This window comes from Lonchura striata, chromosome 3 (assembly GCF_050655825.1).
Source record: "Lonchura striata isolate lonStrDom1 chromosome 3, ASM5065582v1, whole genome shotgun sequence".
Taxonomy (NCBI): Eukaryota; Metazoa; Chordata; class Aves; order Passeriformes; family Estrildidae; genus Lonchura; species Lonchura striata.
In genome coordinates this window covers 26,869,475-26,897,456 of record NC_140705.1, presented here as the reverse complement: position 1 = coordinate 26,897,456, position 27,982 = coordinate 26,869,475, and the positions used below count along the sequence as shown (strand labels likewise).

The window sequence follows — 27,982 nt, the reverse complement described above, 5'->3', positions numbered from 1 at the left end:
GTAAAACAAATAAAGAAAAAAGTAGACAAGCAACTATTTGAGAACTGACTTTAAGAGAGACTTTAAAAGTTGATTTTTATTTTGACAGCAGATGTCCAAATCCCAGCTTCATTTTATCTGTAATGTTGTCAAAATGGCAGCAGATACATAATTCATAGGTTCTTAAGTCTTAATGAACTTACTGAATCCTAAATTTGTGCTCTCATTTATTGACTCCTTTTAAAGCATATTTGACAGAAAAAATGCATTTTCCTATAAAGGAGAAAAAAATTTAGAATGGTCTTTCCATTAGGATTCAAGATCCGTTTTTTATAAGAGTAAATTGAAAACAAGGGACCTAAATACATTGCTTTAGAAAAATAAAACACAGATATAGCTGAATATTACATTGCTCTTTGGTTTTATTTCAAAGGATTTGAAGGCCTGAACTGTGAAATCAACTTTGATGAGTGCACTTATGGCTTCTGTAAAAGCAATTCAACTTGTTTAGACCTGGTTGCAGACTACAGCTGTGCTTGTCCTCCAGGATTTACTGGTAAGATTTCTTTTTACTTGGAAAAGAAGTTAAATAAGCTATTAATTTTATTTTCTGAAATTAATTGCACTTTGTTCAGTGTTTTAGCATTAATAAAAATAAAATCAACTCAGGGTTCTATGCGATTGATAATCTGTTTTAATTTCCCTCCTAATACGATAAAAATGAAAGCAGTGTGTGTATAGAAATCAAAACTGTATTTTGCATAGAAGAAAAAAAATTGTTCAAAAACACCTAAACTATGAAAAATAGGTGAGCAGGTAGCTGGTGCTATTTTTCTCAGATTTTATCACAGCCATACTTAATTGAAATGGTAACAAGTACACAATTTTAGAAAGATTACACTTTGTTCTCTTTAACAAAGATGCCATCAGATCCTTATGATAAATTCTTGTAAGTTGCACAATTATTTGCATGTTTAACAGGTTTAAGAAAATAGCTCTTGCATTGTGGATAGTCTTCAAGGCTCTATTTTCTTCCAGAATCAGCTAACAGAATCATGGGGAAATAAATAAACCTGCCTCTAAAAATATGCCATCTAAAGAATTGTGTAAGTCACTGAACACTGACTTTCAGCTGATGATTTCAGAGATGCAAATGGAGCAGCATTAGTCATAACTAGTAACAGGAAAACAAGCAGTGGCAGTCTAAGAAATCATACACAATTAGTGGAACTTGTAATAAAAAGCAAAACAGGTTTGTTCAGAGAGCTCAAAATGTGTGAGAGCTCAAAAGGTTTGTCCAGAGAACTCAAAATGTGTGGGGACCACTGGAGAGGAAAGGAAAAAAAAATGGAAGAGATCTATTACAGGAAATGAAAAGTTAAAGAAGCAAGTAGAACAGTGAATGATGAAGAGACAAAATTAAGTTAGTTGTAAATAGAGCATTTCAGGTCAGTATTAACACCAGTGACATTCACTTTAGAAATTTTTCATTCATATTTTGTCAATGGTTAAAAGTAGGAAGACAGGACATGAGGAATCTAAGACAATATACAGACATTTAGAACCTGTGACAGTAATAATAGTTGCAATTGCCATCGACATCTATGAGTTTTCATGGAAACATATTATATTATTCAGCATTACAAACCTGATATGATATATTTCCTGTAAGATCTTATTCTTTTTGCTTTGGTAACTGGCTTTGCTGTCATGAGTTTGCATAGTATGTCTATTTTGCATCAATTTTGAAAATAATGAGTTTGCATAGTATGTCTATTTTGCATCAATTCTGAAAATAGCAGAGGTGATTACAAAGTATTTCTTACTATAGATATAAGAAGATTAATACAAAAGTTTTAAAATAAGAAACTTTTGTACTGCTAGAATCAAAATGGAAAATGTCTAATTTTTCTGCAGTAGGTCAATAACAGTCAGTTTGAACTGGGTAAAATACAGCAACACTATTTTGGGGTGTGATGGAGTCCACATTATAGAACCAGAACTACAAATTAATGTGTGTGTGTCACTAAGGATGCCTGGGACAGAGTATGTGTTCCATAGGAAGAACTCTTTGTCCTATGTTCTGATATATTTGCATCATACTGATACAAAGAGTTTGCCGGTAACATCCTTGCACATTCCAAGACAAGAAGAATTCAGGATCTGACAACAATAAAAAAGTTACAAGTGAATTATAAGTAGATTTTAATGGATACCTTCAGGTTTATATTGAAGTCATAGAAGTTTACATGACTGCATAATAGACTAATATGAAAAAGCTCAATTTTCTCCTGCATTTCCTGTGTGAGATACTTTCCATCAAGAATGTGCTGTTGATCTCACTTCGTAATGCCTTTTTTTTTTGTGAGACAGGATATCTCCCACAAGAATTATCCATTGTAAAGAGCTACTGGACAAATGGACAAATAGCAAAACTGCTGCCTACTTCCCTCACAGTATTTTATTTGGTTTTGACAGTTAGAGGGGTTTTGAGAACATCTGGAAGTTGAGATAGGTAAAGGCAGTCCAAGTCTGTCAAACTGGCCAGCCTCAAAAATTAGAAAACATCTCACTCAACACATCTAAACCTGAAGATAGGTGAAGTAGGGAATTTTAATATTGAATAGTGGGACACCTTTAGTCCATTAGGCAGTAAGACACCTCTAATTAAAACATCAGGGGGAGGGTATTGAATTCATCAATGATAGAGAAGGACGAGGCAGTTCTATGAGGTGCGATTACTGACCATTGTTGTTATTTGAGTGGATTTTCTCTGGTAATATAAGTAATTTGAACTAAAGAACTCTGTAATTCAGTGGTTTTGGATGAGAAATCACAGGGTTTTAATCTTAATAAATGATGGGATTATATTGTTCCATAGTAAACCTTTTTTCCTTTTTTAAATGTTATAATATATTATTTTAATTATTTATTTATTTTATTATTAATAAAAGAATTTCAAAGTTGTTCATGGATATGGATGAGCCCTATGCTAGTAAGGTGACACCAGTGAATACTGGGTAGAAAAAACTTGATTTTAAAGTAATTTTGACTTCATCACATAGCGCTGAATTTTGTAGTTGTAGATGATATTCATGAGACCCTTAATCTGACATCCTCACTTATATAAAGGTCCATATGAATCCTCTATGTGTAAAATTATCCTTCCTCCAAATTTTGTCCGTTTCTCATTAATGAGAATGTTTACCATTATGATAGTATGAATCAACAGTCAGAATCTACCATCAGGCACATATTGACTTAAACTTACAGAAGAGGCTAAATAAATATGAAAGCCTTTTAATATACTTTCTGAAGATTGAGTCTGGATAGTTTCCTCTATCATGTCTCATATTATTGGGCTTTAGGAATCCTGTAGTAGATATTGTGGCTAAGCAAGTGTGCACTGCAACACTGAACATTTGAAAACCAAAATTATACGAAGATGAGCAAGGTCTTGCAGTTCAGCTCAAGCCATTACGAGACATAAGATAATATCTTTCTCTGGGCTTTCAAAAATTTTCCTGTGTATTCTTTTCCTGTTTTATTCTATATTTTGTTTTCAGTAAGCATGCAAAAGCTGGTCTATTATTGACACATTTTGCTTGACATAGATGCTTGTAGTTACTATCAGGACAACTGCACAGAACAAAATTATTTAATCACTATGTCCTGTTTTTCTTGTTAATCATGAAAAAGTATTTTCCCAAACATTTACAAGTTAAAAACAGGCCTGAGAAATCTACCTCTACCCAAAAGGAGGTTCTAGCAATGTGAGGGTTGGCCTGTTCTCCCAGACAGTTGATGATAGAGAAGAAGACACAGCTGTACCAGGAGAAGTTCAGGTTGAACCTTGGGAAGAATTTCTTAATGGAAAGGGTTGTCAAGCATTGGAATGGGATGACAAGGAAGTGGTGGAGTCAAGAACAATGGAGATGTCCAAGAAATTGACTGGACATGGCCCTTAATGTTATGGTTTAAGTTGACATGATGGTGATTGGTCAAAGTCTAGACTCGATGATCTTGTAGGTCTCTTCCAACCTAATTGATTCTGTGATCTATGGGTGCTCACCCTTCCTTAGAGTCAGCCACAGAAACTCGGTCTTGCTTGCATCTTTTGTATCAGATAATTGTTCCACATCAATCAGACCTTATGGTCATCACAAAAGCAGCTCAAAAGCCAGGTCTTTTCTGTGACGTCCCCTAATGACTGAGTTCATTTAAACAATATGCCTCTGTTGAGCTCTAGTCAAAGCACTCATAGCTGGCCATGGAGAAGTGAAGAGCTGACTTTCTTTCCCCTGCTCAGCTGCAGCAGCGCAGGTGGGCTGCTGGTTGCCAGAAACACTGTAAATGACAGGATGTTGAAGGCAGGCTTCCCACAGTAGGGTGTGCAAATTTAACATGCTGGAAAATAAACAGTATTTATGTATACATGGAAATGTATTCACTATGTACTTCTGAGCTATTAGAGAATATTTATTGACATGTCATGTGTAAGTGTACCTGCTTTCCTTGGAAGGAATTCAGGTTAGAACATTTGGGAAAAAATGCACTCAGTAGAGTGCAGAAAAAATGTTTAAGCTTCATCATGCTGCAAATTACATTACATAAAAATTTTGATAAAATAATACATAAAAGTTAATGAATTGCATGAAAGAAAAGCAAATCAATTGGTTTTTCCCAGTAATTTAAAATAAGCAAAGTGGCTCAATTTTTTAATGTGAGAAATCAAATGGCATATTTCTCCAATAGTATTCCATCTGCAAATACTAAGTATGATTGGTTTAAATTAGAGGGTGAATAATAATAGTTGGAACCACCTGAAAAAAGATAAGTTAATTCTTCAATCAAAACTTTAATTAGCTTGTATGGAATTTATCTTTGCTCTTCTGAAGTAGTTATGAGATTATTTTTGTATTCCAGTTTATCCCCATTGTTTCAGGTATAGTGGTAGGTTTTTTTACTAGTGATTCCAGCTGTCATGCATCCCATAAGGTATGTAGAACTTCTATTAATATCTTTCTGGGCATAACTACATACTTAATTACTTTTAGATAAATTGGAAAATAATAATTTTATATGAATAGGATTGACTTTTAATTTTAAAAGCATTGTCAGTTGCTAGGAGTCTCCTATAAAATAAAAAAAGGAAAAACAATTATGTCTAGAAAAGCTCATACAGTGATTAAAACACACAGAGAAGACACTGGAACATGTGGCTGAAATTTTTAGTCTTCCTCAGTTACTGTGGAAAATCAAGCTAATTTTTCCTTACCTCCATATTTTTTCTATGTTAATGCCATTTATGACACCATACAATTAACAGTAATATGCCAGCAGAGTGAGGACCACTTTTTACATCTGAGTGCACCTGAAAAATAACATATGGATATCAAGACAGTTTCAATCAAAATTTTTGTTATAACTGCCTCAAGAATCCTGTTAGGACTTAATTTTCTGTAGTGACCAGAGCAATCTTTGAATAAACCCTGACATAAAAAAATCAACCTCCAAGCAACCTCCCTAGTTCACATTTTTCATCCCTTACAGATATTTTGTTAATGAATTTGAGAAACAGGAGTGGCATCCTAGATAAGAATTATTATATTTAGAATATGCTTAGTTTTTTTATAGTGTATGGTTCCTCTTCTGAAAAATTGATGTTGGAAAAAGTCTGTTATTCAACACTACCTCTGCAATACCAATTAGCATAATACTGGAGGTTTTGATACTAAATTCTATTTACCAGTATACACTGGGTTGCTGTTTTAGACAATGAAACATTTGTTTTTTGACATCCTTTGCTTTGAGCCATACTATAAAAAGGTATGACACTATCAGTTTTAGTATGACCACACTAAATAGGAGTCTATTTGGTGCCATATTTAGTAACTTGCTGACTTTTTTTATTATTCCTTGGCTTTCTTCTTTGTCATTTTTTTTTTTTTCCTGTGGATGCCCCATCATTAGCAGTGTTCAGGATCAGTTTGGATGGGGCATTATGCCACTCGGTCTCATGAAAAGAGTGTCCATGACAGAGTGTTGGCACCAGATAATCTGTAAGGTCATTTCCAAAGCAAAGCATCCCATGATTCTGGTCACTAGACAAGTCCTGAGGCCCTTGCTCTTATCTTGATACCTGACCAGTGGCTAGAAGTGGCAGTGCCATGTGTACTGGGCCTCAGGGCTGCAGTGGTGATAGTGGGAAGATTACACCACAGCTTGACTCTCTTCACTTAGGTAGTGAGTTGACTGCAAACTACTGAGGAGCCTTGAGGCAGGAGGGGAAATGTGTTATATGCAAAATGATATGTATTTTAAAGCTGTTTACACAACTTACATAAAAATATGTTTTTTTCCCTTGGCACATTGGTAGCCAGGCAAGAAATGGAATAGAATTGGCTATTTGCTCTGGTAACAATAAAGCAACACCTTGCACCTAGTTATCCTAGTAACCTCCAAAACCTCCAATTACAGAACATACACATTTCACATGATGACAGTGATGTTACAGAGCCTGGATGCCTCAGGGTGGGCTATTACTATCACCTGTCTCACTAAATTGTTGTGATGTTTTTCCAGGGAAGACAATGAGAGGGCTACAGGGTGAGTGTATTTATTCTGAAAGTCTTCTAACAATCCATATATTGCTGGTTGTATGCTCTATATTAGGTCTTTGTACCAGAAGGAAGTTAATGTAGACCATTAACCACCTTGTACTGAGCCTAATTACTCTAGTTTTGATTAAAGCACACGATGAATCCAAAACCATTCAATCCCGATTTGAATGCATGAAAAGAAGCCAGAATTTCACTGGCATTTTGTTCTACTAGTAATCACCATCAGATTTAGAAGTTTATATTAAATATTTTATTTAAATTTTTGTCTTCAACTTTGATCTATTGCATCTCATTACCTTTTCTACACAAAATGAAAAAGCTCTTGCTACTCAAGTATTTTCTCTTTGTAAAGATACTTGCACACTGTAATCAAGTCACTTTTTGGTTTTGTTTCTTCTAAATGAAACAGATGGAGCTCTTTAAGGCTTTGCCAACAGCAGGCTTTCTTCAGTTGTTGAATAAATTGTGTAGCTTTTCTTGCATCCTTCCTATTTATTTTTAAATATGGAACACTCTAATCAATATTTTATGCAGAGGTATTTTACACATCAATGTTCGCTTTTTGTTTTATTTAAATACGTCTGAGATTTTTTTCTCACAGCACTGCAATAGTGTTCATATGCTGAGGTCTTCAGCAGTCCTTTTCAAATTGCTTTTGTTGTTTCCCCACATACAGCTCAGCTACAGTTCAGTAGCTATAATCTGCATGTTTTTTCTGTGCTTGTATCTGAAAACTGCTAACAGTGACCAGAAGTGACCTGCAGTACATTGAGAAATGTACTGTTTAGCTAAACAAAAGTTATCACAAGATTTCACTTGGTGCATGGGCTTGATCCCCTGTGGAAAGGAGATGTAGGAAAGGAAGTGAGAGTGGAAATGAGGTATCTGTTTTCTCATGAAAAGATTTGAGGGGTGAACTCAGACTGAATGTGTCAAAAGCAGTACTGCTTTCTTTGGAAGGGTAGGCCTTAGTATCTGTCCCTCTGTAATTTCAACCATGTGCATTTATGGTGTGCAGGAGGAATGTGTGTATCTCTTCCTGCCAGTGTTAACACTTTTATCCTGCTTTTCTTGTCTGCTGCAATCTTGGGCTCACCTCTCTTTTATACCACTAATGTAGAAACATGTTTTGATGGAGAAATAGAGCCACAGATTTGGATAGAAGCACTAGGTTCCAAAATCAGAGTGCAGCTATCACACACCAAGTAACTTAAGACCTTTGTGATAAGGCAAAGCAAGTTACCAGACAATCAAACTCATTGCACAAACATAAGTCTTTGGACCTCCTTCAGTGTAATAAACAGAATTTATACCCTGCAAATTATATAATCACAACACTAGAACACAATACTAAATATAATCTGTTTCATTCTTATCCAAGCAAAAAACATGTAATATACTATGTTGCTTTCTCACCTGTGTATCTTCTTCTTCTTCTTAAAGAAATCCAACAATTCCTTGTTTTCTTGGGGGGAATCTTCACAGTGGGATGTTATACTAACCATTACAAGGATTTCCTTATTGTCTAATATTTCACTGCAGTTTAAATGCATTACTTCTCACCCTGTCTACTAAGAACACAGCAAACTGATGAATTTCGTGAGAGTACTTTCTTATTTTATGATTGCCATCACATTTATATTCAAATTTTCCTTATTTAGGTTTTACAGGCTGTTTCATTTTGTTCATCTTAAAAGGTCATACTTTCAAGCTGCTTGTCATTTCTAACATGCTCATATGGACCCTCATTTCGCCCACAGTTTTCTTGAATGCGCCTCACTATATGATGCTAATCACTCCAGAAGTGGAGTGATTTGCTGGATATTTTGTTTTTTATGTATCCCATCAATTTATTTGTTTTAAAACAAAATTCTGGTATTTGTTCCTACTTGTGATTTCCTGTATCATATCTTCTCTTCTAATCAGATTACATTTTTTATATCAAAATCTGTGTTCAATTGGTTGAAATTCATGAAGACTTCTAATCCTGTTCTTCAATGTACCTTTTTATGTTGACATCAGTAAGCTTACTTTGCTGCCTACCATCTAGGCTGTTGAAAACAATTTAGTGGAATTGAATGGCCAGTAAATTTCTTTTAAAACCTGTGCAATTCATTCATCCAGTCTGGTAGCAAAAATACTGATAACTAATGCATGAATATGGCTTTCCATAACATTTTACTCATTTGATAATATGCTCCTATTTTTCACATGTTCACAGGGAAAACTATTGAGTTTTTGTCCACTAGTATCCAAGGGAATAGTTCATCAGACCAGCATATCTGACTACTTAACTGATCTGACAATTCTACAGCTTTTCTTCTGTATTCAACACTGAAGTTTTTCCCTTTAGTCATAAATCCTAATTATGATAATGACCTGCTTTACAGCTGGTCTTTTTAGTGATGATTGAGGCAGAAGAAGCATTGAACAATTTTGTATGATTACTATTATCAGTAGCCATCCTTCTTTACTGGATGGTAAGCTGCATCTCTCCTTCTTTGATATGAAGTGCATACAGCACAATTTCTTGTTACCCTGACCATCCTGTAATAGCTACATGCTTTTGCTGGTCCAATTTCATGCCTGCATATTTATGTTGTACATTTTAGTTTATCCTTAGCAACTTGACCTGCTTTTTTGTAAGCTGGGCTTTTTTCATGCTTTGAAAACCAGGAAGTTACATGTTGGTCTCCTAATACCCAGTGTCTTTCTCCCACAAAAAGAAAGTTTCTCCTTGTGTACTTATAGCAAGCAGCAGCTCTCTTAATTAACTTTTTAAGGTAAAATGTTTACTCTTTATCAGGTTTGAAATTAGAACATCTCTACATGCTTTGCAGTTCTTCTGAATTCCTTTGTTACTATGTTATGATCCCTCCTCTCCCTTTCCATGGATTTTAACTGTTCTCAGCCAAGTTTTTCACATTTCTTTCCTTATAGACAGAGAGTACTCTCCCCTTTAACTTTGAATCAAGTAACTTGCAGTTACTTTTTCTGCTTTGGCATGAAAATTTACCAATAGTACATTCAAATATCTTCAAATTTTTGAATGATGATTCCTTTCAAAAATTATGGGTTTGTAATTAAATACCCTTTGGGTCCAAGTTCTGTGCTGTTAAGAATTCTGCTAGTTCTTTTAGCTATTTAAAAATAACAAAAAAAACAAACAAACAAAAAAAAAACAAACAAAACAGCAACAGAAAAATCCACTAGCTATAAAAAATTTAATGTTTCTTTAAACAGTTTCTACTGGATTTGTGATCTGTATTTAATCATTAAATACAGCATATTATATCTGACTGTGCAGTATTTTCCACAAAATGTCAGTTTTACCTGGTTTCTATAATTATCCTTGTCTGTGGGCTTCTGTTGCCATCCCCTTAAACCTTTTACTTAATGTTGTTTTTCTTCCCTTCCTCTGTCTTCTCCTCACTTTCTCTCCTTCACACTCAATTTGATTTTTGCACACATTCTATTTTTACATGTTAGTTGAAATTACATCATCATGTTAAGAAAGACAAAACTTCAAGGTGACACCCTCTGTCACCCATGCATTTATTGTTGCAATGAACCTATAAGTGTCCAAGCTCTGTTTGTCCAAGAGGAACCCCAGAAACCCCACATGATCCTTTAATTCATCACCCATCTAGTATATCTGATTTGAAGGATACAAGGAACCTTCCATAATTTCTACACAGAACACCAACAAAAGTTCTGCTTGTTTACATCAGTGATAATTACAGCTTTCCTTCTCTATCATTGGCTTAACTTCTGGTATTCATGAGAGCTCCTGGTGCAAACATTTGTCTCATCTATTTTTCCCATCTATTTTTGATCAATTTTTGTTCAGAAAGATGTCAGTATTATTTATAATAGCCTAGGTAGAGATTGCCCTATATTAATGTAGTGCACAACAGAGAAAGGGGAGATTGGATTTTATTTGGTATGTCCAAAGAGTTAACTGTTTTCATAAGCCACCTATTCCATTGTCTTCTAAATTTCCCCCTCTATGTATCTTCTGTATATTCAACTATATTGTTATTGTTTCAGATTTGAATAAATTTGAATTACAGCTCAATTAAATCTTTTTAAAAGCAGAAAAATGAAGGAACAGATGAGTGAACTTGTGAGTTTCTATTTGGATCTGAGAAATGGCTTCATTCATCTGGAAATATGAATGCAACCTTGAGAAATTCTTTTTCTTGCTATTGTTACTAAGGTTATTAAATCTTTAAAACAGTTTTATCAAAGTAGCATATAGCTTTAGTAATTATGGTAATGAGTTCTGATGCTAGAATATACAAAGGACATTTTTGCAAATGCTGTTCAAATTTATTCCTTTAAAATATTTAATTTCTTGACATTCAGCTATATCTATGAATATCTCTAGTTTTAAAACTGTCAAGCTGAAATAAAATAGTGTTTCCAACCTGGAAAAGTTAAACTATGCAGTTGTCACTTGCACTGTGAAGCAGCTTTTCTACTTTCCCAGCATGATTTATATTTTTAATGTTTCATTTTCTTTTCTGTCAGACAAAAATTGTTCCACGGATATTGATGAATGCTCCTCCAAGCCCTGTAAAAACGGAGGCCATTGCCATGATTTGATTGGTGAATTTTACTGTAGCTGTTTGCCAGGTAAGAAGTCACATGTTATTTAGTTGAGAAATGTTCTGCGGTATTCAAAAGGAAACAGAGTTTTTTAATAAGCACACAGCTAAGTAGTAATTTATTTTGCTTGAAAAGAGAGAAGGATGAATGAGTATTCCTTAAGCACATGCTAAAATTATTATGCAGGTGGGGTGAAAGCAGAATTTGCTTACAGAATATAACTTGTACTCTGGAAGTCCTGCCTTCCAAACTTATGAATAGAGAGCCTTAAAAATCAACCAACTCCACCAGTAGCATGATTTTGTTTCCATCTTTTCAATTAGCAGAAGTTCTTTTTAAATTTCTGAAAGAAAATTTGAGGACTAGCTATACATTAGTTGTCATAAGGGTTGCTGCAATGGGTTGACCCTGGCTGGGAGCTGGGTGCAGTTAATTCATCACACATCATTTCTGTTGTTCCTTCTTCTTCAAGGGGAGGACTCCTCATGCTCTTCCCTTGCTCCAGTGTGGGCTGCTTCCCAAGGGAGAGAGTCCTTCAAGAACTTCTCTAATATGAGTTCCTTTCCATGGCCTGCAGTTCTTTACAAACTGCTCCTGCATGGTTCCCTTCCACTGAGTGCAGTCCCACAGGAATTGCCTGCTCCAGTGTGGATCCCCCACAGGATCACAGCTCCTGCCAGGAAACCCGCTCCAGTGTGGGCTTCTCTCTCCATGGGGCACAGGTGCTGTCAGAAGCTTGTTCTAGTTCAGGCTTCCCACAGGAAAGGTGGCGGCTTCCACTGGACATCCACCTGTTTTATCACAAGGACATCCATGGAGTGCAGGTGGATCTCTAATCCACCATGGACCTCCATGGACTGAGGGGCACAGCTGCCTCACCACAGGCTGAAGGGGAATCTTGCTCTGGTGCCTGCAGCACCTCCATACTCTCCTTCTGTACTGATTTTTGTGTCTACAGAGCTGTTTCTCTTGCTATCCTCACATTTTTTTCTGGCTGGATTTGCCCAGTTCATTTTTTTCCCCTCATCTTAATTGTTATCTTAGATGTTCCATCACTGTCACTGATGGGCTCAGCCTTGGCCAGCAGTGGATCATTCCAGAGCTGGCTGGCATTGACACCATCAGACCAGGGGGAAGTTTCTGGCAGCTCCTCAGAGAAGCCACCCCTGTATCTGCCCCTCACTGAAACATTGCCATGCAAACCCAGTTCAGTTTCTTGCAGTGATGAGAGATGCCAGCAATATCTGAATTTGTCCAAAGGAGTAAATCAACTTTTCTATCTTTATGTGGCATACATAATTTTGCTCACAGAATCATGGAATCAGTTAGATTGGAAAACTCCTCTTATTTGTTGAGTCCAAGAAATAAAGAGCATCTTACCGAGATATGAACCTATAAGCTTCAGTGTGGCTTTTCAGTGTGGATTGGTGCAAAGGGCAAGAATTTACACATTGAAATGTAGTCTCTTTTAATATAACCAGCTAATTTAATACCTGACACTTGCATAACATGACTACATTTTTTTAATCCCCTGCTTTCTTTTTTGTGGGCTGACTGGTTTTCAGCCAATTGGAAAGTAGTAAGCAAAACATGAAGCAATAGTACTCTTTCACTTGCAATCTTTTAATATTCTTAAGTCAGTTACATTTCATTAAACCTTGTTCTACAATATCAAGGTAACAATATAAGGATAAAATGATCAAGCTTGCATTTAGACTGGAATATTTACTTAAAGTGGATAGGCAAAATAAGTGCTTTAAAATTTTTATGTCCCTATATGAGCTATATGGGTTTTTTAAATGTATACAAGCTATTTCAAGCCTAATGTACAAATACTTGGAAAGTTATTGATGTGTGGAATACAGGAACTCACAGCCATCACTTCCACTAAGTAATAGTATAAGGGCATGAATATGATTTGAATAAATGTTTAAATATTTATGTATATTACTATATATAGAAGTATCTGTATATCTGTGTTTGTGTATTATATATGTGTATAAATATACATACTCATACTATCTTTTAAGACATGAGTCTTACAATAGACTTTCAAGATGCAGAAAATTGAAGGTTTATTATTACTGCTGTTATTATTATCATTTATTTTGCCTAATTTTTAAAGGCTGAATTCTTATATGGTGCTATAATAAGTTAGTTTTACTTTTTCAGTTGCAAAGACTGTGACTATATTTCATCATTCCTTCCATTGTTCATAAACCAAATGTCGCATCTCATTTTGTCAGTGTAGTTTGTTTTGTGAAATCACAAACACAACAATAAGTATGAAAACATCTTCCTGTTATACTTAAAAAGTGAGATCATATGCATGAAATGAATACTGAAATGCTGTAAGAAGTACACATATGAAATCTCAGACTATAAACGTTTTCTATTACCATTTTGAACACTTGCTAGATACAGTCTTCATGAAGAATTTAACCATCTGCAAAATGCATGATGAAAAGCAATGGTTTAGACAGTATTTAGGACTGCAGAAAGGCAATATAGCACCTGAAGGACAGCACAAAGGAATTTCAGCTAATAAATGTGCTTTATTGGGAACTCAATTTAAATGGCTCTCTGCAAATGCATGCAGCATGGGGAATATACAGGAGGAGTTGGGAGATAGGTGCATGCCTGCATGGCTATGATATTATTGGCATCACGGGGACACAGCAGAATGACTCCTATAACTGAAGTATTGCAATGGAAGGATAAAGGCTTTTTAGGAAGGGCAGACAAGGCAGATGAGGAGGCAGTATTTGCACTCTATGTCAGTGTCCAGCTGGACATTGAATGGAATTTTGCCTAGTGATGGATGAGGAGTCAACTAAGAGTTTATGAGTCAGGATTAAACAAAGGGTAGGGACAGGTGACATTTCAGTGAGAGTCTGGTACAGGCTCTTCCACAAGTGGTTGAGGCCCTCTGTAGAGAGAAGGGAGGAGCCTCACATTCACAAATCCTAGTCCTAATAGAGGACTTCAATTATTCTGGGTTTGTGTAGCCAAATTTTAGGAGCTGAGGGGCTACGGAGACATCAGATGAAAGACTTTAATAAGGATTATTTACTACTCAGTATAAAACTAAAGAACTACTAATAGATTACAGCATAGCATGAAAGAGTGAACTATATCAAGGGACCAACATTAAAGCTAGAGAAAGAAATTGTATTGATTAGGAGTTGAATGTGATTTACCATTGAGATGACAATAATGTGCACATATTCCTTCACTTAATCCCTGGGGAGTAATGATGAAACATCATGGGAGAAACTCCACCCAGTTCCAGGAAAATGCTTTGTGAAAGTTTGGTATTGCTTTTATAGTCATAAAAGGAAGTATCAAAAGGTCAGTCAAAAATATGCCTTATTATCCCAGCTCTCACTTAAACATTAAGATATTCACTGGCAGCTGGGCGATGCCAGGCCAGCGTCAACCCCATGGCACCAAAATTACTCACTACAAGACAGTTTGTCCTGCTTGAGTTACCTGACTAGTTAGCAACAGATAAATCCTTGTGGGGGATGAGATGCCCTGCTACAGACTTGTGCAACTGCATCTGAATTACTGTATCTAAGTTTTGCATTCTCTGCTAAAAGAAGGACATTGCCTTACAGAGGCAAGCCTATCAAAGGGCCATGAAAACGGAGAACATGATATACAAAGAGACACTGAAGTAATGTTCATCCTGTTCACCCTGAAGAGAAGGCTTTGAGAATTTATTGGAATTTACTGCTACCTCCTGGAAGGATACAGAGAAGACAGAATGAGGTTTTTCTTACAGGTCAAAATTCTCTCAGGGCAAGAGGTAATGGATATGAATCAGAATGTAGGAAAATTCAACATTAAGGTGAAAAAAACAAAAGCAACAGCACTATGAAAGTGGTTAACTATGGGAACATATTTTCTGGAAAACTTGTGGTATCCCCATCTATGGAATCACAGTTGCTTACTGAAAGGACAGTTCACTTAGCTACCTGGGACTATGAGTGTTAGACTAGCTGGCCTCAGGACATCATTTCCAATTCAAGTTTGCCTGTGATTCTATTACTAAATAAGGAATCTTTGCCCAGATTTACTTTATAAATGTAATACTTTAAGGTGAATTTGAATTGAACTAACTGTACCTACACAAAGCCTTTAAGGCTGTAAACCTTATGACCAGATCAAAAAAAAAATCTGCATATTCTTAATTATAGTGTTATATTTTATGAAGTTTGTGGCTGAAAAGAAGTATTTGTTTATATGCAATGTTTTCCAAACCCAGATTTTTATGAATATCCAATAATTTATCAACTATCACTTTTTTAATGAATATTAATTTTTTTATTCCACTAGAAAATGGTTCCTATGTATATTGAATTTTAAAAAGGGGGGAAATGAAAACAAGGGCTGTATTTTATGACAACAGTAGTCTGTCATCTGGAACCATGCCTTAAAATGGTCAGTTAGAGAAGCACAGTTTGAGAAAGAAGTGAAGAACCTCTTTCTAAAATTTCTAAGGTATCTATGGGCAATATTTATGTGATATTTAAAGAAATTTTAATTTACAAGATGCTGTATTTTTACAATATATTCAAAAAGGCATCAAATTTTCTTAATGGATTATAGCAAGTTCCTTATGGAATAGTGAAGACCTTTTAAGTTTGTAGAAGACAAGCATGAGGGAATCCTAGAAACATAGAAAAAACTTTTAACAGTTGACATTGTATTTCTCTATTTGTTACCACAGAATGGGATATAACTAGAGAATTTATTTGGAAGTTTTGGTAAAGGATTAGACAAGTTCACAACCAAAATATCTGTAAGTCAATACTAAAGAATCCTTTGACTTTTAAAACACTGGAATGTTTGGAGGTTTCAAAGGGAACAGACAGCTAGAAGTTGCTAAACTAATAATCTCTCCCTGAACAGTCTCTCTGCTTTCAGACAGTTGTAGTCTGGATGCACAATTTTTCTCTTTTAGAAAACATTACATCTACTACACAATTTCGTTCCCACCCCTGTTCGTGCCTCAGTGATGTATTATCCCTGCTATACTTAACTGAATATTTTTTTAAATGGGATTACTGAATGATTAGCATGATTGTTAAAGGAGACTGATTTTGAAGTAGAAAATCCCATCAGCTGGTGGTTTCAACCTAAAATCAATTTTCATTCAACTTAGTACACTGAATCAAAGGAGCAGTACTTCTGATTAAGAGTAAACATGCACACAGAGAAATTGTAAATCAAATTCTTCCTTTTGGGAAGGTGTTGCTGTTATTAAAGTTTAGTGTACCATGAAATAAGACTGTACTTTCTTTCAAACCTTTCTGGCAACACTTGTTATGAAGTAAATGCTTATACATTAAAGTTTTTCTCCAGGAAGAGACCTTAGAAAAACTATTGCATGCTGTGACTCAAAAACAAAGTGAATCATCAAGACTACAGACGAAAAAAGTTTACAAAAACCATTCAATTCTTCACACTGCTGCTGCACAATGATCCTTAACATAGAATTTGTAATGATATTTTTTGTTTTGATTTCAAAGTTGCTTGATCAGAAAGTGCAGCATTTTTCACATGAAGCTATTGCTCTCCTTGCCAAAAAGACTACTTGATGCGTAGCTTAAAATTCCAATTCTGTTTCTTGCTCCAAGTCACAATTCACTTAATGCAATTTGTAAATAATGTTTTTCTTCTACCTAACAGCCTAACTTGCACTGGGATAAAATTCTTTCTAAACAAGTCAATTTAATCAGCGTAGAAAGGCTGTTCAGCAGACTGACACAGAAGATACTTTGGGCATTCATACAGCAAATAGTACAGAATTGCTTGTAGCAGTAGTTAGTGGACTCAATATTTTATGGAAACAGAGGCCAATATATTTGCATGATATCTCTTTTTCAAAGTCCTAATACTGAGACTTCTGTAGGCAGTCACATCCATGACATTTGTGTTGGCTCTTAATCCAGGATGAAGGGTGAGGGCACCTAAAGTCAGAGATGTTGGGGGAGCAGAGGTTATGCGAATGGGTCTCCAGGACCTGCCATTTTTACTGCCCCTTGCAAAAGCAGTGTCTGCAAATGGTGTGTCACAGGGAACATTCTTAGGGGATCTCCCCAAGAGATTTTCATTACACTTATAGCTCATCCATGCACTAATATTTTTTTTTTTATCCGATACCTGTGAAATGTTAAATATATTTTTAGTCAGCCCAGTAATTCTTCTATGGCCTTGAGAATTTTAGTGTATTAAGATATTTTTCTAATAGAGATATTCCTGGGCATGTCCAGTCATTTGTTACCACTAAAGGTCTGATTGTTTACTTCATTTTTTCATGGAACCCTTTATAAATTAGTTAAACTTTAACTGTTTTTTACATTATGTGTAACAATTAATGAATAAATTACCTAGCTGAAAAAAGCAGTAATTCTAAATTTGACACAAGTTGGGAGTTCCCTTTTATAAAGAAAAAACACTCAGAGGTATTCTACAGTATTTTCAATATTAGGAAGCAGAAAGCAGGCCATTCTTTGCTTTTTTCACTATGGAAAAAAGCCCCTGATCTTCTCATTATCAGAAGAGAAAGACTGGATAATACACAAGAAAATGAATGTTTAATGGGTATTCCCCCAAAATAAGATTGGATCTATGTACATGGTGTGGTTGAGGCAGAATTAACCACTTCATAGAAGATGTTGCATTGTGTTTTAGATTTGTGACCAAAGCTGTGTTGCTAACTCAAGAATGTTTTGGCTGTTGCTGAGCAATGCTTGCACAGCATCATGTCCATCTCTATTTCTCATTTCACCCTGACACTGAGTAGGCTGGATGAGCCCAATGGAATAAATAGGTATTCTATTCCATATGCAATAATATAGTCATCCATAAAATCCCAGAAAGAGCTAGAGACCATATGGCCATTGCGGGGAGGTGAAGAGTGCCTTTGCATTACTTAGAGGGTTTTGTTTTTTTTGGGGGGTTTTTCTTGGAAGCCACTAATTTGCCCTTATTGTGATTCGCCAGTTTTCTCACTTTTTCCTTTCCAATTCTCTATGTAAATCAAATTTCAAGATATACATACTTGTTTTTACTTCCATGATTTTCACTAAAAAAGCAAGAGAACAGTGCAGTCTTAAGTTTCCTCACTTGAAATTATCATACTCTTGTATTAAGTTGCCATGCATGTTTGAAGTTGTAATGCTAACCTTAATATACATGTTTGATGCAGACAAAAGTCTTTGAGATTTGTGCAAATAAAAATGCTACTGGAAAAGTGCACAATAGCTCATTCCTCTAGTGGATATGTAATTGCTCAGACATTGTGCATTCAAAGTGTGCACTATGATGTAATACCAAACTGTGCATTCTGTAATACACTGGCATTTGTACCTTCTATTTGTTCAAAATGTTCCCAGAAGCACAGTAAGATTTAAAATTTTAAACTTAATTTTTATTATCTTTTAGAAATTGAACACAAAGCTATTAGGAGAAAATAAATCTCTGCAATTTCTACTTCAGTGAGATTTCATTATATTATTCTTATAGAAATAAGCATTCAGTGAGTTTTTGCACTGAAAGACTGAAATATATAAAAGGTTAGTAAATTAAGAAGATGTAAAGCAAGATACAATGATTTAAAAAAATCTTGAAATAGATACACCTTTTAATTACAGTTTTAAAATTAAAATAATTAAATGAAGAATGAAGAAGAAAATTTACACTGAAAACCATTCATTATACATCAACACATACTATGTACATATACTTGTGCCCAAGTGTAGGAGAAGGAAAATATGGAATCCAAAAGTATCATGTGAAAATAGGAAGGAGGAAAGGACAAATGAGAAGAGCAACATACTTTGAAAACCCCATTAAATGTCTCTTATAAGACTTTGCTGTTAAGGCAGCCTGTGATGAAGAAAGAGAAAGCAAACATGGTGAAGGGACCACATGGAAAATTTCTTGATATTGTAAAAAGATACCTTATTAGGTGTAATACCTTCATAAATAAAGATTCCTTTTTTATATAATTCTAATCTTCTATCTGTTTTCCTATTATTCAGCATAGTGCTTCATGCCAGTAGTAAAATAAATATGACCAAGAAAAGATTGTCAACTTTCTCTCATTTTTTCAAAAAATGTGCTGTCATTTATGGGGCTAAAAATGCAGGGAAGAAAATTGATTAATAACTCTTTTGTAATGTCAATTCAATCCACCAACCCTAGCAGATGACTTAAAAATGTGACATTTTTCTAATAAAAAACAACACTATTTATTTAAAAGTGTCTTACAAGACATTGAGTTACTGCTACCAAAAGCAGACACAAAAGAGTGATGTCTTGAGGAACACTGTAATAACCCATTACAAATCCCCCAGGTAAGGAAATATCTCTACAAATCCCCTAGGTAAGGAAATATCTCTATGACAGCCTTTAGCTTGAGTCTATTCATTTCTAAAAGTACTCTAATGGCAGTAACAGGATGGAAATGAATTATTATGATACTAATCAGCTATTTTAAATACCTGTTAAAACCATCATAGCTGTATTTCACAATTCACCAGTTATATTCTTTTATAAAGGATTTAATTTACCAATTGCGACTAATTTTTAATGTGCTGCTTCTCATGTTTGGTATCTCTATATTTTTCTTTTTTTCTGATACATTATTGGAATGTGTTGCCATGGTTAAGTGCCTCTTGGTTATAAAATGAGCCCATTCACTTCACATTTAATAAGAAATTAATAAGATTTACAGTGATGTAATAATCTCTGTCTTTTTCCATTCCTGACATTAGAAATGCAAATAATATTTGTTTTCGGACATCATATTCCAGAAAACTGCTAAAAGTTTGGTCAATAGGCTTAAAATCATACATTTTGTGGAGAATTTAAAGTGATAATCAAATTATTGTCTTTTCTTTATGTTAGTATACAATGCCTACTAAATGTAATTTTTCTGTTTGATTTATATGTTTAAAATTTGTTTATTCCAAAACTTCTAATTCTGAAAAGTAGATAATTAATAGGTTACTTGTCTACCACATATCCAAATGCATTCAAATTTCTAATACAGGATCTAAAGGTTTTAAAATTCTAATCTGCTATGTTGTTTGGCCATCTCTGATTTTAAAAAAAGTAATACAGAAGTTTTTTTTTAGAGCCCAAACTGAAACACTCTTTATTCTACTGCCATTTCTAAAGAAATATTAACAGTCTTTATTTTGGATATGATTTATTATTTTTCTTTGAAATTTCCACTCATTTAATTCTTCATCTATGTTTTTGGTCTGTCTTTATGCTTTTCTACCCTTCTTAAAATAACTTCCTTCTTTGACAACTCATTTTCCAAGTAATCTTCTGGTCTACAATGTACTGAAAAATAATTAGTATTTGTTCAGTTTTCATAATCTATGTCTCTATTTGTATTAATAAGGAGTAAAAATATTGTATAAAATTCTCAAAAAGTAAGAGAATTGTCTTACCAGACCTTCAGCAAAATTTGCTGCTGTTGCTTTATGTGGTTTAATCACCATTTTTTTCCTTTACTTACCTGTTACTAAAATCAATCCCTTTTTCCCCCCCAGTTTTCTAGTACCATATGGTGCTCTAATCAGATGAAAAATGAAGGATCATATTTGGATTTCATATTATCGTTAAAATTTACAAAAGACAGACTAGAAAATATATGATAAATGACAGGGAATATCTATGTGCTTTGTCTCTGTCCAACAGATTGCTTATCAGCAAATTCTAAGTAGTTCAACCCCAAAATTTTGCTTGCTACTGCCTGCCAATCTTAATTCCATGAATGGCATGAACAGCAAACCAATGTGTGTTTGTTTCTATTTTCAAACTTTTCTTCCTAAATTCTACTTAAAAATCTTTTACAGTCCTGAGGAAATGCATACCTGATTTTATGTTTCACTTGAAACCAATCTCTTTTTAATAAAGTCATTGAACTTATTTTCTGTAACAAATTAATTAATCTCTAAAATAAGATTATTGAATTGAAGAGCTCTTTATTTAATCCACTATTGTATTACACAGTGGGGGGCAGTTGATCCTTTTATCTCCTTATTCTTGACACATGAAATCTGAAAACATAAAGTACCTCTGAGATGCAACTGAGGAAGAATAGCAACATTGCCCACTGCTTGTGCTGATTTTACTAGGAGCTTTGTATTTCACTGATCTTTTTTTCAGAGATGCTAAACTGAAAAACTGTGTAATTCAGCAGTTAGGTAATTCATATTTATTATTTCTACTGTTTATATTTTTCACTGCTTTTGTTTGTTTGTTTTTTTCTTCTGATCTGCTAGCAGCAATGCCTTTAACCTCAATTTTAACTGGCGTAAACTATTTCAATTAAGCAATTTCTTAGTCTCATTTTTCATTATTCATATGGGAATTGTAAATGTGACAGGATTTGCATATCAATTACAGGAAGATGTTATATAGGAAAGGGTCATAAATTACCTATTCCTAATAGCAATCAAATTATGTTATACAATACATATCACCTTCTCAGCAGATCTTGACATCACCGCAAAAGAAGGAGCAAACACTGACAACTTCACAGTCTTCATGGGAAAATTAAAATGGATAATATATATTATTTCATGAAGTTTATTTTCTACTATTGCACTGATTTTATTCTGCAGGTTAAAACATATTAGGTTCTGTTTTAATGTACCATAGCACAAAATTATAAGATAGCCTGACAAATTTCAAGCCAGCAAGAGAGTCAGAATAAAAACTGATTCTGTGTTTTCTTAGTGTAAATAAGAGAGATTCTGAAGTTGCCTGCTGTATTACAGTAATCAAACTTCTGTTGTAATAGCTGTAAGTCTTCTTGTGTATTACTGTAAGATGTATAGAGAACATCTCTATACATCTGTTTTCTCTTTTTACTTAATCCTTTTTCTCGAATTCTAATCCATCTTTTAGTAGAACTGACAATAATATTCTTACAGTATTGGAAGATGTATCTAGCCATTGTGGCCCTTTGCTTAGGCTAAAGGGCTTTTTTTTTTTTTAAAGAAGAACACTAAGGAGCAATAGTTCTCCTACATCTTCTCATTAAATTGTATGGCTTAAGGTCCAGCTTGTCCAAAAGCAGTAGCAGTGGCCATTGAGGTCAAGTAGCTAAGAGATGTGGTGCACTCACTAGCCTTCACTGGGAGCAAGAAATTTTAGACAGGGGAGAATGAACAGAAAAAAAGTCACAGAAAGTCAGATTTCCTCCTTTTGAAAGAACTTTGATCATCACTGTTCTGCTCTTTTGCACTATATTAAAAAATAGATGAAGAACCTTTAAAAAAGCAAAAGTCTGAACAGATCATGCAACCTCAGCCACTTCTCATATGGCTTCCCTTCAAGACACTTCACCATCTTTGTTGCCATCCTTTGGACACTTTAATATCTTTCTTATATTGTGTCACCCAAAACTGCACATGGAACATGAAGTGAGGCTGCCCCAGTGCAGAACAGAGCAGGACAATCCACTCCCTTGCCCAGCTGGCCATGTTGGGCCTGATGTCCCCCAGGACCTTCCTGACTGCCAGGGCACTGCTGGCTCATGTTCAGCCTTCTGTCAACCAAGACCCTTTCCACATTGCTGCTTTCCAGTATTTCATTCTCCAGCCTGTGCATTCATCCAGGGTTGCTCTGACCCAGGTGCAGGATCCACCACTTTCCCTGGCTGAACTTCATGTGGTTGGTGATTGCCCAGTACTCTAATTTGTCTGTCTCTCTGCAGGGACTCTCTGCCTTTGAGGGAGTCAGCAGTTCCTCCCAGTTTAGTATTATTGGCAAACTTAGTATTCCTTTAAGACCTGTGTCCAAGTAATTTATGAAGAGGTTGAAGAGCACAGGGCCGAGGATGGATCCCTGTGGAACCCTGCCAGTACCAGGTCACCAGTCTGACGTCCCCCCATTCACTATAACCTTTTGTAGCCAACCCCTGAGCCAGTTGCTCACCCACCACATGTTTATCCAGCTGTGTGCTGGGCATTTTCTCCAGAAGGATTCTGTGAGAAACAGTATCAAAAGCTTTGCAGAAATCCAGAAATAATACATTTAGCCTCCCTTGATCAACAGTGGGTTAGCAGGACTTTCCCCTCATGAAACCGTGACCAATACTGTGTTGTTTCTCAGGTGTTTTTCTATAACTCCTGGAATAATAATCTTCGTGATTTTATCAGTCACAGAAGAACCTAGAGTGTTCAAATGAAAATGCATACTGTAAAATCTGTTTGTTCAGCTGCAGTTTCAATGGTGGTATTGGAAAGGATTCAGAGCAATTTCAGAGCTGTAGGCTTGTGGTCAGGCCAAGTTACAGAAAGGTAGAAAAGAGCAGAAGTGAAGTATAGAACTGTCAAGTCTAACTTGAATTCTTGAAAAAATAGTGGAGAAAATGTGAAGTTTAACTATTATAAGCATCCAAAGCAAACAAAATTATGACAGTCCCTAAGTAACATGATCCCCCATGGCCCTCCAAGGGCTGCAGGGGCACAGCTGCCTCACCATGGGCTGCACCAGGGGCTGCAGGGGAATCTCAGCTCTGGCACCTGGAGCACCTCCTGCCCCTCCCTCTGCACTGACCTTGGCGTCTGCAGAGCTGTTCCTCTCATTCTTACCCCGTTTTACCCTGGCCACAATTTCCTCTGTGCAAACACTTTTTTTACTCCTTAAATATTATCACAGGGTTACTGCCATTTGCTGATGGCCTTGGCCTTGGCCAGCAGGGAGTCTGTCATGGGGGCAGCTGGCTTTGGCTTTGTCGGACATGGGGGAAGCTTCTGGCAACTTCTCAGAGAAGCCAGCCCTGTAAGTCTCCACAGTGCTACCAAAACCTGGCTAAGCAAACCCAATACACATGCCAAGGTCAGGATTTTTCCTCTTTGTTACCCTTTATTTTGTTCAACATTACTGTTATTAATTGTATATTTCTTACAAATGTTACGTTTTTTATATTTTTTCACTAAGTAAAATTTTTATATTTGAAATTCCAGAGGAACCAAGCACAAGCAGAATTTCACTATGATAGGTGTTGAATGACAAAAACAACTGCAACCACTCTATCCCAAAAATCAAATGAATGAAATGGGTTTTTTTATATATAATTATTATTGCATCCAGTGCAAATAAGGAGAAATTGGCAACCCATTATGTAAGAATCCTAATAACAATGAAAATATTGTCCAGGTTTTACAGAAATTTATTAAATTCTGACAACCTTCCCTTCCCTTCCCTTCCCTTCCCTTCCCTTCCCTTCCCTTCCCTTCCCTTCCCTTCCCTTCCCTTCCCTTCCCTTCCCTTCCCTTCCCTTCCCTTCCCTTCCCTTCCCTTCCCTTCCCTTCCCTTCCCTTCCCTTCCCTTCCCTTCCCTTCCCTTCCCTTCCCTTCCCTTCCCTTCCCTTCCCTTCCCTTCCCTTTTCTTTCTTTCTTTCTTTCTTTCTCTCATTTTCGTTCTTTATTTTTGTGTAAGCTCTTCTCAGATGTAATTTTAACAGGAGTAGTTTTTGTTCAATAAGAGTGAATGAATGCACATCAAATCCTGCTGGCTCTGACAATAACCCTTAATGTGGGGTTTCAGCTAATAGTTTCAGAAGTACCTGCCATCCAGAATATAAGGAGCCATGTAGTGAAATTGCCATAAATCACTGTGTGGCTGGACTCTGTCAGAATGGATCACAATTCAGTGATCTCCCTGGAGAATTTAGGTGTCATAGCCTGACTAGTTAAAATCACTTTTGTCATGAGGCATTTGGGTTTAACGAAAAGAAATGTCTCAAGAATGTAAATGTGGCATTTAAAAAAAAATTAAATATTCTGTTGCTAAATTTTCCTTATCTAAACTATGAAGTATCTTTGGATATCTGTAACAGAAAAATAAATCAAAATGTGTTCATTTCTTTTTGTAGAAAATAGTATACTGTTAAGTACTGCAACTGAATCTGTTTTGATGAGAAACCTTACCTTATACATAACCAGATGTTTAATATTAAAATTGAGCCCTGAAACCACTACCCTTTGTTCTTCAAGTTAGTATAGTGACTTCTTTAATTAGATCAGATTGCTCAAAGCCCAATAATCCATGCTGTAATACTTCAATAATTAATTCAAAACAGAGAAATAAAAGGTTACATTGGTTAAGACCTTTATTTCAAATCTATAAAGTTATTATGAATAATAATTTTTATTTCATCAAGGAAAAAACTGTTGGCTTTTCTATATTCATTATCTCTACTTTGATAAAAGACACACATGCAACAGCTATAAATATATCTGTGCATAGCTGTTACCATAATTGATCAACGTTTCCTTTTTATTTCTTTATCATAATATTTTACATTAGGTTTTTGTAGTACTTCATTATGCAGATGTTAAGAGCTATTTACAAAGGCAAAAATGAGAGACTTAAATTTTTAATGGCAATCAACAAGGAGGAAAACTTCAGCTGTACAAGAATGTTGCACAGCTGGTGTTTAGGATGGAATTGAAACATAGCTTAAAGTCACCTTTCTGCCTCTACTGATTTAGAAATGAAAATGACTGCATTTGTAGGGCAGGTTTAATATGCACTGCCTTGTATTTATGCCTCAAAGGGTTGTTCAGCAAGCCAGAATTTGTAAAGTGCAGCATGTTCCAACAATTTACCCTGATGGTCAGAAGCTGCTGTCTTCCTGCATGTTACATGGTGTTCAAAAGTTAAAAAAATCTTCCAGATCAGGAGGTCTTCACTCATGCCTTAAGAACATGGTTTCCATTTCCTCTAGTTTAAAGACTATGTCCAAGCAGTACTGAACTTTTGAAATTTTGTAATTATTTATATATAGACAACTGCACTTAATTAACAATATTTAAACCAGGCTGTTTAGTTTTGTAAGCTATCACAGAATACTGTAGGAATACAGATTTATTTTAACATCTTTGACAAAAGAGTCTTCCTCTGTCTAAAAATTTGACTAACTCAATATCAGATGTGAGGAATCTCAATGGCACACTGGAATGTATTGTGGCAATACTTATGCTACTGAGGCATGGCATTGCTTTATAAATATATTTTTAAATTAAATGTGAAATTCAGATCTTCAGCCAGACTTGGTATCTAAGTTTGTAAGACACTGGAATTCATTGTATTTAACTTCCTGAACCAAATATCTAGTTTAAGTCTTTAGTGGCTTTTCATGGTGCACTTGTTAAATTATAATAAATTGGCCCAGTCAATTTTGATTTCTGTTGCACTAAAAATACTTAGAAAATTTTAAGTGCTCAGCTAATAGGAGACCAGAAAACTGTACTTCTTATGCTTTAGCTTGCTAAGTTTTTATGATCAAACCAAAATGTTTGAAATTTGAAACTTTGCATTTATATTCAGCATTTGGATACTAGCTCCACACACATGAATTGATTTTTCAACGGCTCTACATCACTTAGTTAAATATATTTATGTGGTTTGAAAAAAGAACAGTCAAAGAATATTTCCTTGCAACTGTGTATTGTGTATGTTCAAAAATAAAAGTTCTGTCATCAATTAAAAATATTATTTCCTTGATGCTCATTGTATTTTAATGGGCTTTTATTATAATTTGCAATACAGCTTTATCATTTACTTTATCATTATGACTTTGTTCTATTTAGAGTTGTTTTGAATATGAAACTGAAACTTTCAAGGAAATTGGAATATTTTCCATTTCCTGAATAAGATTTTAAAACATAAGAAAAGTACACATTTCATTGGTCTACCATTTGTCTGTTTTCTCAGACTAAATTTAATAAACTTCCTAAATCTTCTGATACTCTATTTTTTGACAGGTTTTACTGGTGAGTTGTGTGAAGTAAGTGTTGCTGCCTGCCTATCGCAACCATGTGGGGCCTCCAGCATCTGTAAAGACATTGTGGGTGGCTATCTCTGTTTCTGTGCACCTGGCTTTATAGGTAAGTTCATAGAAGTGTTGTCTGACATGTTTCCATCAGTCCTAAACCAAAGAAGAGAAGTTTGTCCAAAAGTAATAATAGATAATTTAGCTGTGTGCCTCTGATTCAGGCAGAAACAACTTCTGCTTCCTGGCACACAGAAGTACTTGGCTGAGTAAAAGTATTCAGCTGTAAAAGATACTGGCTACAAGGGACTATTTCCACTCCAATTACTCTTTATACTGTTTTAGACATGGTGTCTTATACTGATATGATTTGAACTCCCAGCCATATGCATTGGCCTTAAATTATCATCTTTGTGCTCTCCGTAATAATAAGGCTGCAGTAACAAGGGTATCGATTGCCAAACATGCATCCAAGATCCTGGGAAGGTTTGACTACTCATGTTTGTATCTACCCTGCAGGCCATTGTCATTACACTGACTAGTTTAAAATTATTTTGGCTATGTCAGCATACTGGCATGGTATTTTAAGATGACAGTGTAAAAGACAAAAAAATCTTTCTAGATACATATACAGGTATTTTCGTTCAACTATATGGTGAAATAATCAAGGGCAGTAGGAATTCCCTGGCAGATCAGCTGTGCTACCCAGATCCATTCTGTTTAATTCCAGGGATGTTAAGAGGGCTCCAAAAGCAGGAATAAGATGACATTAAAATCTCCCTCAATAGTCAAGGAGGACATAGATAACCAGAGGAACTGAGATATTGAGAAGACTTCATACTTCTTAACTTGCTGTTCTGATGTTTAAAACAAACCCAAAAATTAATAAATTAATGAAAAAAAATGAAATAAAGATTTTATTATTTTAATTTTTTTTCTTGGAAACCAT

The 27,982-nt window shown here is 35.2% G+C and overlaps 1 protein-coding gene across 1 annotated transcript in view; it reads left to right on the top strand.

Annotated features, from left to right (window-relative positions):
* The window catches only part of LOC110468097 (protein eyes shut homolog), a 386,727-nt gene that overhangs the window by 128,882 nt on the left and 229,863 nt on the right, over window positions 1–27,982 (top strand). Inside the window, exons 9-11 of the mRNA XM_085574727.1 lie at window positions 413–535; window positions 11,136–11,240; window positions 27,026–27,148. Of these exons, the coding sequence (XP_085430853.1) occupies window positions 413–535; window positions 11,136–11,240; window positions 27,026–27,148 (351 nt within the window). The remainder of the gene's footprint in view (window positions 1–412; window positions 536–11,135; window positions 11,241–27,025; window positions 27,149–27,982) is intronic.